This window comes from Diachasma alloeum, unplaced genomic scaffold (genome assembly GCF_001412515.2).
Source record: "Diachasma alloeum isolate Michigan unplaced genomic scaffold, Dall2.0 Dall_scaffold_00213, whole genome shotgun sequence".
In the NCBI taxonomy this organism is placed as follows: domain Eukaryota; kingdom Metazoa; phylum Arthropoda; class Insecta; order Hymenoptera; family Braconidae; genus Diachasma; species Diachasma alloeum.
The window spans coordinates 2,014,531-2,024,497 of NW_021680378.1; the positions used below are offsets into that span (position 1 = coordinate 2,014,531).

Below are 9,967 nucleotides of genomic sequence, written 5' to 3' on the forward strand. Positions count from 1 at the left end.
GGAGAGGGGAGAGATGCTCGTAGGGGAAGTGAAAGTAGAACATGGGTGGTAGGGGACAGGGGGTTCGGAATTGAGGGGAGTAGGTGGGGGTTAGGGAGTAGGGGGCGGCGGAGGTGTAGTAGGCAGGGGTTTTGTGGAAGAGGGGTCGGGTGGATAGGTAGAGCGTGGAGGATAGGGGATAGGGGCGGCCAGTGAGATATTTTCTTACAAATTCTGTAGGGGAGGGGGATGGAGGTGTAAGATAACTCATGATAGAAATAAAAAATTAAAAATTTATTGCTTATCGCAATGTTGAAAGTTGATGCTATTATATGAAAAATTAGAGATGATTGATTGCTTGTTAAATGTCGATGTGGAGAAATAAATCATTACACTTATGATTTATTCATTGTTCAATTGATTTTTGGAAATAGAGGGGAATAAATTTTTCGTTTTCATCAACAATCCTTTTTTCGATGGCATTTTTTTGGAAATAGGTGCGACGGAATATTCAGAGCTTATTGTATTTATTATATATTCACTTTGCATAATTAAGCGTGTGCTTGTTATTGAAATAATGACGTTGTTTTCATTCAAGTGTCCGGTGAAAATTTGAGGGTATGCTTCGAGGCTTTGGATACATTCGATATTTTGACTGAGAAAAGGGAAATAATTAGGGGAATAAAAAAATCTGGGGATTGTTAAACGAAATTATTTGATAGACGGATGATTCTGCTTGATAATATCTTCGAGGGAAAATTGTGGGAATGAAGGAGATCTCAAATGAAAGTAGAAACATTGTTTAGTGATAAAGAATGTCTTTTTTTCTGTTCAATAAACATTTGATGGAACTCTTCTTTTTCGTTTTGAAACTGACTTTTTGAGCGAAAAAATTATCACGGGCTTGGATAAAACTGCGATTCACACGAATTCTAATTTTTTTTTTCGGCGATGAATAGATAGAATTTTGTTAATCGAGGAAATTAACATTTTCTAATGCAAAAATTGTAATTTTGTAACTTTCTCTTTTTATTTGTGGAAAAATTTTCCGTGCAATGACGCACATTAAAAAATGTTACACACATGTAATTAAATTGTAGAAATGAATTTAGAGATTTAAAAAAATAATAAAATATTTTTCCCATGAAAAAAAGGAGTTTTTTTTCACCTTTGAAGATTCAAAACAATATTTTTTCCATTTTTATAAACATCTCTTTTTACATCTTGTTTTTCAATTTCAATTTTTACTTTTTTATTTGTAAAAAAATATTTTCTTCATCGACCTGAAAATCAAGTGAAAATAAAATAAAATTTAAAAAATTCTATTTTTCATTCGTACGAACGTCTCTTTTATCGCTTAAATATTTAGGATTTGTTTTTCATAGATTGGAAAGATTTTTCATCTTTTTTTAAATTTAATTTCATTATTTTATTTTATTTTTAATATCTTCCTTACCGACGTAAAAACCTTTAGCTTTTGACAGCTCCCAAAACACTCTCCACGTGTTTCCTTATATTTTCGCCCCAAGAATGGTGTTTTACTTCGAAAGTGACGGTAATTATTCCAATTATCAATAACAATCAAATCTTAATCAACGTAATAAATCAATTTAGTTCACACAAACGATTCAATTTCAATTTGAATGTGGTTTAGGTTAGGTTCAACAGAATTGTTGATTACGAATGTTTATTTTTTTTCAGTTGTGCAACCACCGGTTACACTGTTCATGGGAATTGACAAACATGAGAGTGAGTTTTTGCATGAATAATTATTAAACAATTGAGTTGATTTTATTTTATTTGTTTAGAAAGTTGTTGAGGATGTCGCCGACATTGAATTCCCCATCAGGCCTTATTTTTTTAAATGATTTATAATCGACACAATGCGATGATGTTTTTTAATCGAGAACTTTTGGATTTAGATGAGGATTTGATCAAATGGGGATGGCCTGAGGACGTCTGGTTTCACGTGGACAAGTTCTCATCGGCTCATGTTTATTTACGACTTCGTCCAGTGAGTTATGAATTAGAATGGATGGATAAGCAGGAATACCTTGAATAATTGAGAATTCACAAATTCGTGATTTAACGGGAGAAACTGCATGAATTCGTGATTTAATCTGAATGTCTGTGAATTCATTAAAAATTCACGAATTCGTGAATAATAAATTCCTGACTCATTAAAAAATTCCTGGATCACTTGAAACGTCACGAATTTCTTCAATTGAGAAAAATGTACGAACTCGTGATTCATTTAAGAAATTCACGAATTCCTAACTGTTTAAAGAATCTACATTCGTAAATTCTACAATAAATCACGAATTCGTGAATTAATCAGATAAGAAATGGAAAGACTTCGTGAACTAAAAAAATGCACGAGTTTAAAAATGATCAATTACTGAAAATAATTTTTGCATCTTTTCAGGGTCAGACAATCGATGACATTCCAGGATCAGTCCTGGAGGATGCTGCCCAGCTGGTAAAAGCCAACAGTATCGAAGGGAATAAAGTGAACGACGTCGACGTCGTCTATACCATGTGGGCGAACTTGAAGAAGACCCAGGGAATGGAAGTGGGACAGGTTGGCTTTCACAAGGAGAAAGATGTTCGGAAAATTCACGTATTCAAACGACTAAACACAACAGTCAATCGTTTGAACAAGACCAAACGATCTGCCGAGCCCAATTTCAGATTCGAGAGAGAGGACAGGGACCGAAGGGAAAGGGAGGACAAGAAAAAATTGCTGAGAATTCAGAAGGAGCAGGAGAAGACGGAGATGAAGAAACGAGAGGAGGAGGCAGAAATCAAGTAAATAACATTGAATTCAGCAAAAATCTATTGTTTCAAATTGATTTGAATAATGAATTCAAACCGTTTTTAATCATTTTATAATAATCCAGTGTGGAAGGACTGAGATTTGATGAAAAAAAATCGTGAATCAACTAGAAAATTCAATAATTCTTGCGTTTTAGTACATTTTCTAGTCGAGTCACGAATTCCCGAATTCTCCCATTAAATCATAAATTCATGAATTTTCCAATTGAATTATAAATTGGTGCATTTTCAGTGAATTTTCTAGTTAACTCACGAATTCTCCAATTAAATCACGAATTCATGAATGTTTCGATTGAATCATGAATTCGTGCATTTTCAGTGAATTTTCGAGTTGAGCCACGAAATTATGATTCAATTGGCAAATTCATGAACTCGTGAATTCCAGTGAATTTTCTAGTTGAGTCACGAATTCCCGAATTCTCCAATTAAATCGCGAATTCATGAATTTTCCAATGGAATCATGAATTCGTGAATTTTGAGTGAATTTTAGTTGAGTCACGAATTCCGGAATTCCCGAATTCTCTAATTGAAATATAATTTTCAGGAATTATTCTTCTCTATTCCAAGAGAGTAAAATGACAACGAACACAGAGGCATCAGGCTACGATTCAGACGACTTCATGTGATGTCCTGTGGTGAATAAATCCCCAAGAAATATATATTATCAATTTTTTGATTGATCCCTTCATGAACCAACCGTTAAATATTAAAAATAAAGTGGACAGATGTAGGAATAATTTTTTTGGTTGAAAAAAAATTCTGCACTGTATCACGATAATTCAACGTTGACTGCTCCGAGAGCCTCGACAATCCACTCGGGGTAATTTCTCTCAGGATAGACTGTCAACATGAATTCTCTGATGAATTCGGGAAATTTTTGGTTCTTAATACTGTCTCGGATGTCCTTCATGAGCCTCATCTGGAATGCAATATTGTGGACGGTTAATGCGTGACAGGCGACGGTCTCCATCGTCACCAGGTGATGGAGATAGGCTCGGGTGTATGTTTTACAGGTACTGCAGTCGCAATTTTCGTCGATGGGACGTTTATCGTGTTTGTACATCCTCTGGCGGAGGGGGAGTTGTCCAGATCTTGTTAATGCACAGCCAAATCTCTAGGAAAACAATTAAGAGAACCTTTTATTCTGGATTTGGACATGATTCGATAAAAACATATTACGCAATAAAAAAATTAAAAGAAAAATTATGAAATATCGCTATTTGTGTATTTTAACGGCCCTTTTGTTTTTGTGAAAAATTAAAAACTAAAATTTTCGAGTAATTGCAGATTGAAAAAAAATTTGATTTTCCCATGATGGCTCTAACAATGGAATAAATTGAGTTTAATTGCGCTCGTTTTGAAGCTTATTTAATTACTTTCAAATGTGTGAAAGCGAAAATTCAATTGCTAATGATTAAATTCAATCATTTCACATTTTTTTGAAACAATCAAAATTCAAGTGGAAGAAGTGAAATTTCTTGAAAAATCATAACTCGCTGAAAAAAAAATCGAATCGCTCTAAAAATTTTATGACAGCTTTGTCTCATGTACGCCTTCTCAGAAAAAAATCACCAAGACAATCGAAAACACGAAACTGTTTTCATTTCGGGCCACCAAAATTTATGACCACTGCGACGACATTTTATATAGTGTTCCTAGTACCTTATAATATAATGTTTATATTAAATTATTTTCTCTCGTATACCCTTTCGGGTTTTTACGATTTGTTTCCTTCCCACCCCCCAACCCCCTGTACCGCATTCGCCGAAGGACGAGGGAAAACCTGCCGAGGTGAGTCGTCCCTTTAACGAGACTCCCGCTCGACAGTGAAACTGTGAGATTAGAGTGTTACAAATTTTGGCTACCCAGCCGGGTATCGAACCCAGGTCGCTCATGTGCCAATCCCATACTCTAACCACACAGCCACCGCCGTCGGTCTATAAAATTTATATGGATTTGATGGGGTCTCGGTATAGCACACTAATATGGAAATATCCCCATTGCCTGAAGACTCACAGCTGTTCTAGACGGAAACACACAGTCGTACATATCGATCCCCAGGGCAGAGCATACGACCAGATCCACTGCAAATCCCACTCCCATCAGGTACCTGGGTTTGTCTCGGGGTAAAATGTCTGTTGACAGATGCACCATCTTCCAGAAGTCCTGCTTGCTCTCCCCACCACTGAGTCCACCCACCGCGAATCCATTGACCTCCCTCTTCGATTGCTTGATAGCACTCTGGGTTCGGAGAATGGGGCTCAGGGCACCTTGGACTATTGGGAAAACACTCTGCTCTGTGGGACGCTGGTGAGCTGCCAGACAACGATCCAACCATCTCGTGGTTCTTCAAGGAAAATACGATTTTGAAAAATAAATGGGCCTCTCAAGTAAATGAATATTTGGCAAAAGACAAAAATTCCCAGTGAAGAGACTGTTTTGTAGAATTTACTAGAAATTCACGAATTTCTAGATTTATGAAAAAATTACGAATTCGTGGTTCAATTCACCAATTCATGAATCCGTGAATCAATTAATAAATTCAAGAATTCCTGCATTTTTTGGGAATTCCCCAGTTGAGCTACCAATTGGTGAATTCTATAATTGAGCATGAATTCATAAGTTTCTCTGTTGAATCAGGAATTCGTGATTTTTTTTACAGAGTCACCAATTCATGTTCCAACTAGTAAATTCACAAAAATCTACAAATTTATGGCTTAATTGACAAATTCATGAATTCGTGAATCAATTAGAAAATTCAAGAATTCCTGAATTTTTTGGGAATTCGCTAGTTGAGTCACGAATTCATAAATTTCTCTGTTGAATCACAAATTTGTGAATCTTTTTCACTGAGTCAGGAAATCATGATCCAACTAGTAAATTCACTAAAATGCACGAATTCTTGACTGAATTAAAAAATTTACATAAAAAGAAAAATAAGTTTGTTGGGGTTTACCGATGCATTGCCTCTTCAACTCTCGGTCCAGTGGTGGTACTGGCAACCACGTCATCAAGCTGCATGATTATATCAGCTCCAATGGCGTTCTGGATTTCGATGGAGTGCTCAGGGGTCAGCATGCACTCGGATCCGTCGTAAGGAGAACTAAACTTCACTCCTTCCTCGGTTATTTCAGCTAGTTTCAGGAGGGACACCATTTGGAAGCCACCGGAGTCTGTTAAAAGGGCCCTCTTCCAGTTCATGAATTTGTGGAGACCTCCAGCTTTTTTCAAAATGTCTGGCCCCTGCATTGATGGAAGATATTGAGGAAATAAATGTAAAGAAAGTAATAAATTCGTGAATCACTTATAAATTTCACGAATTTGGCAATTTTTTAATGATGAATTCACAAATTCGTGACTCTGTAAAATAATCAAGAATTTGTGATTCAATTTTAAAAAATCAGAATTTTCTGAAGAATTGAAATTGAAAAATTCACGAATTCATGACCCAATCTGAAAATTAACAAATTCGGGACTCTATAAAATAATCAGGAATTCGTAATTCAATTTGCAAAAATCAGGAGGTTCTGAAAAACAGAAATTGAATAATTCACAAATTCGTGATTCAATGAAAGAAAAATACAATTCCCAGAATAACAAATTCCTAATAAAAAGAGCTCACTGGACGTGTTCCCAAGTGATAAGTATTACTCAGCATGATCTGGCAGTTTAGCTCCTCCAATTGTTGCGGGAGTAATCCCTTCAAGGTGCCCTAAAAAAAAGCAAAAAAATTAAACAAAAAGAGTCAATATTTCATGTGAGACACGTGGTCATCACTGGCCTACCCCAACATCAGATGACAATTATTCTTTTTGAAAAATTCACAGAGAAGAAAAGGTGAAGACCTTCATTTTTTAAAGTGAACGAAATTGAACATCAATTGAAAAAATCAATTTTCGAGGAAAATTTTTCGGAATTGTTCGCTAGAAAATTGTTTAGATCCGGGGTAAAATAGGTCAGGCATGGTGGAATTCACCTGAGTGCCGACAGGCATGAAGACAGGAGTGTCAACGTGATGATGCATCAAGACCATTCTCCCAGTCCTGGCTTTGGTTGTTTTGCACTCAGTTATCACCTCGAAGGTGAGGGGTTTCAACACCCCTGACATTTTTGTTGTCTTGCGGGTGACCCGGGTGAATGCCTGTGCCATGTCGACGACAGCTGATTGGCAGACATTAGAATATGGCGGGAGTTCGGTAGGAAATGAAGGATGATTTTAAGTTTTCGAGGTTCTTGAGGGATATCTCGGAATCTAGGGGAGATAGAGGAATTTTTATAAAAAAGCTTTTTGTAGGGGAAATGAAGAGCTACATAAAAGGTCTTGAGGAATATTTTGATATCCCGCAAGGGTTATGAGATATGTCCAAAAAACTGGAAAGAGGCAACGAGAGGTAATGTCTGTGAGTTTTTTGGGGGATATCTTGGAATTTAGAGGTAGCGGAGTGTCATTGGAGCCGTCGAGAGCTGTGAAAATATTCCCGATGAAAATTCTGAACCCTCATCCATCCCTTTCTTGGTTATCAAGAGGGTCAAGAAAGGGGTATCCCCTTCAAAACTACTGTTTCCAAATTCTTGGAAAATATCTCGCATAAATACCAATTCAAATGTAACCTCCCCCCCAACCCTGCCATCTGCCCCCTGATTGGCCGAGAATTCCGTCCATTTTTTTTTTCGACCCTAGCGCCACCTGAGGACAATTTCTTTCTGTCTCCGTCGACACGTAAACATGGCTCCGGTGAGTTTTTTCTCCGTTAAAAATGTTAAAAATCGGTGGATTCTTGTCAATATGAATAAAAAATATTGTTTAAATAACAATGAGTGATGTTTGTGAAATGTCATGGAATTGTTTTCGTGAAATATTGCTTGTGGATGGGTCGGATTACTGTGGATTACTTTTTTGGGGGTTAGAGCGACGAATTTCGATGCCTAGACTCACATGGTGAAAATGATGTTTTTTTTTGGAATTTTGCAGCAAGTCGCCGCCAAGAAGCCAGCCAAGGCTATTGTGCCCAAGAAGCAACACCTCAGGGGCAAGAGCCAGAAGAAGAAGGTGTCCCTCAAGTTCACCATCGACTGCACACATCCAGTCGAGGACAATATCATGGATGTTGCTAATTTCGTGAGTATTTTTGTTGATCGAGAATCGTTCCTATATCTTGGTAGGGAATAACTTTAGAGAAAAATGTCACAAGAGATTTTCTATGGTAAATTAAATGCTCTACAAAAAACATCTTGTGACTTTTTCTCCTAACTCCAATGGTTCCTGAGATATTTTCAAAAAACTGCGTGAAATTATTTAGTTTGCTTTTTTAAATCTTCTGAATTTTGCAGTTAATCCATGTTTAATTACAATTTAATTACCTCTGGAATAATTTTCACAGGAAAAGTACCTCCAGGAGAGGATAAAGGTCAATGGTAAGACTGGCAATTTTGGGAACAACGTCAACCTGGAGCGCAACAAGAATAAGCTTTCAGTCAATAGTGACGTAGACTTCTCCAAGCGGTGGGTGTCGATCCTCCTCATTACGTAATTAAACTCCCTCTCCTGACCCCTCACAAATCCCTACAAAGATTCCTCAACTAAAAAATAATTATTAAAAAAAATTATCTAAATGCAGAAACAGAATACATCAACCAAACTTGACACTTGGTTTTTTGCGAATACTTCCGAATCTAAGGGAGATAGCAAAATCCTTCCAAGGACATTTTTTTGTAGGGAACTTCAAGCTACAAAAAAGGTTTTCACCAAAATCCCGTTAGGTCTCAGGGATTCTGAGATATTCCTAAAAAACTGATCTCAGGTGAAATTGATCTATCCTGTTTCACTCCTGATGACATTGAATCAATTAGAAGATCGATATTTGCACTAATCTGGAGGAACTTATTTGTGCAGATACCTCAAGTACCTCACGAAAAAGTACTTGAAGAAGAACAAGCTTCGTGACTGGCTCCGTGTTGTCTCGAAGGACAAGGACACGTATGAGCTACGTTACTTCCAGATCACGAGCCAGGAGGACGACGACGAAGACGACGCAGAGTAAATTATCCTCTAACTCTCTCATTCAACAGCTGTCATCCGGCATTTATTGTATATTTTTGGGTATAATAAATGTTGAAAATTGATTAATAATTGTGTCTCGTGATTAATTATCAAATTATTTTATTTATCCATTCTTTTTTTTTTAGAAAGTTGATTCCACAATTTCTAGTTGTCAAGGATGTTTATCTATTTTCTGATGGGGGGGAACTTTGAAACCAATATTTTTTATAGTTAAGAGCACTGCTCTCTATTCTAGTATTAGTATAGAGATCAGCGGTTAAGAGGCCTCGGAAGTAAAAGTACACTACTGAAATGCGAGAAAATCTTGCGCCTTAAATTCTCAGTCGAAAGGGGTTGAAGAAACGTGAAGGAGAGCTTGAAGAATTTGTTCATTCTCCAGGAACTCGATGAAACGAGTCGAAGGTGATCCGAAGCAGGTAAATAATTTTAAGAAATGTTTAAAAATACGAGGTGGAGGCACCGCCATCTTGCTTGGTTACCCCCTCCCTCTGCCGCAAGGGACTTCAAACATGGCGAGTCTCCACCTGGTATTTTCAAACATTTTTTAGAATTATTTAGCCTCTTCAGATCGCTCTCGATTCACTGCATCTGGTTTCTATAAAATGAACAAATTTTTTAAGCCATTTTTCAGATTTTTCCATTCCCTTTTCATTCAGAATTAATTCCACGAAGTTTTCCCCGCATTTCAGTAATTTTTTTTCACTCTCGACTCACTCTGATTGATTTTCATTAATTATCTGAATAAGTAATCGTTGATAATGCGCCAAATTTATTCAGAAAATGATTTTTTACCTCACATGAGTGAATTACTAATTTTTCAAAATCAATAAAGAATGAAAATTTCGTTGTTTCGATGAAAAAAAATTGAACCTTTGTGTTGAAGTCACGTTATTGCGACATTCAACATCACGTGCACTCCCCCCACCCTCCGAGACGTCAAAATTTATTTTCCCATGCTTCAAAACCCCGCGAAAACATTCATTTGAATTTCAATCCCCAAAAAACTGAAAAAGCCCCGGAAATTTTAATTTTATGGTCTCAAAAAAAAGAGAAAATTATTTGTCTTAAACTGATGGAGAAAGCAGCAAATTG

At 36.7% G+C, this 9,967-nt stretch overlaps 3 protein-coding genes across 3 annotated transcripts; 2 read left to right on the forward strand and 1 right to left on the reverse strand.

Moving 5' to 3' along the window:
* Nucleotides 1–1,439: 1,439 nt before the first annotated feature.
* LOC107037005 (coiled-coil domain-containing protein 25) lies at nucleotides 1,440–3,473 on the forward strand. The gene is made up of 5 exons (XM_015255312.2): nucleotides 1,440–1,534; nucleotides 1,681–1,728; nucleotides 1,902–1,993; nucleotides 2,405–2,787; nucleotides 3,359–3,473. Exons 1-5 carry the CDS (start codon nucleotides 1,510–1,512, stop codon nucleotides 3,438–3,440), a joined length of 630 nt encoding a protein of 209 aa, XP_015110798.1. The 5' UTR covers nucleotides 1,440–1,509; the 3' UTR covers nucleotides 3,441–3,473.
* Nucleotides 2,804–6,969, reverse strand: LOC107037004 (queuine tRNA-ribosyltransferase catalytic subunit). The gene is made up of 5 exons (XM_015255311.2): nucleotides 6,791–6,969; nucleotides 6,437–6,526; nucleotides 5,771–6,057; nucleotides 4,831–5,161; nucleotides 2,804–3,928 (listed from the first exon to the last, which is right to left on the reverse strand). The coding sequence occupies exons 1-5, from the start codon at nucleotides 6,962–6,964 to the stop codon at nucleotides 3,584–3,586; spliced, it is 1,227 nt and encodes a 408-aa protein (XP_015110797.1). The 5' UTR covers nucleotides 6,965–6,969; the 3' UTR covers nucleotides 2,804–3,583.
* Nucleotides 6,970–7,467: 498 nt separating this feature from the next.
* Nucleotides 7,468–8,944, forward strand: LOC107037027 (60S ribosomal protein L22). The gene is made up of 4 exons (XM_015255344.1): nucleotides 7,468–7,549; nucleotides 7,787–7,933; nucleotides 8,196–8,317; nucleotides 8,708–8,944. Exons 1-4 carry the CDS (start codon nucleotides 7,541–7,543, stop codon nucleotides 8,853–8,855), a joined length of 426 nt encoding a protein of 141 aa, XP_015110830.1. The 5' UTR covers nucleotides 7,468–7,540; the 3' UTR covers nucleotides 8,856–8,944.
* Nucleotides 8,945–9,967: the final 1,023 nt, after the last annotated feature.

What these genes read in the sequence shown, in the direction of transcription:
- LOC107037005 (XM_015255312.2), top strand. Translation starts at nt 1,510, where the DNA reads ATGGTGTTTTACTTCGAAAGTGACG. An exon ending in GGGAATTGACAAACATGAGA is followed by an intron (nt 1,729 to 1,901) that starts GTGAGTTTTTGC and finishes TTTTGGATTTAG; the next exon opens with ATGAGGATTTGATCAAATGG. An exon ending in TTTATTTACGACTTCGTCCA is followed by an intron (nt 1,994 to 2,404) that starts GTGAGTTATGAA and finishes GCATCTTTTCAG; the next exon opens with GGTCAGACAATCGATGACAT.
- LOC107037004 (XM_015255311.2), bottom strand. Translation starts at nt 6,964, where the DNA reads ATGGCACAGGCATTCACCCGGGTCACCCGCAAGACAACAAAAATGTCA. An exon ending in TCATGCCTGTCGGCACTCAG is followed by an intron (nt 6,527 to 6,790) that starts GTGAATTCCACC and finishes GCTTTTTTTTAG; the next exon opens with GGCACCTTGAAGGGATTACT. An exon ending in TGTTTCCGTCTAGAACAGCT is followed by an intron (nt 3,929 to 4,830) that starts GTGAGTCTTCAG and finishes TTGTTTTCCTAG; the next exon opens with AGATTTGGCTGTGCATTAAC.
- LOC107037027 (XM_015255344.1), top strand. An exon ending in TCATGGATGTTGCTAATTTC is followed by an intron (nt 7,934 to 8,195) that starts GTGAGTATTTTT and finishes TAATTTTCACAG; the next exon opens with GAAAAGTACCTCCAGGAGAG. An exon ending in GACGTAGACTTCTCCAAGCG is followed by an intron (nt 8,318 to 8,707) that starts GTGGGTGTCGAT and finishes TTATTTGTGCAG; the next exon opens with ATACCTCAAGTACCTCACGA.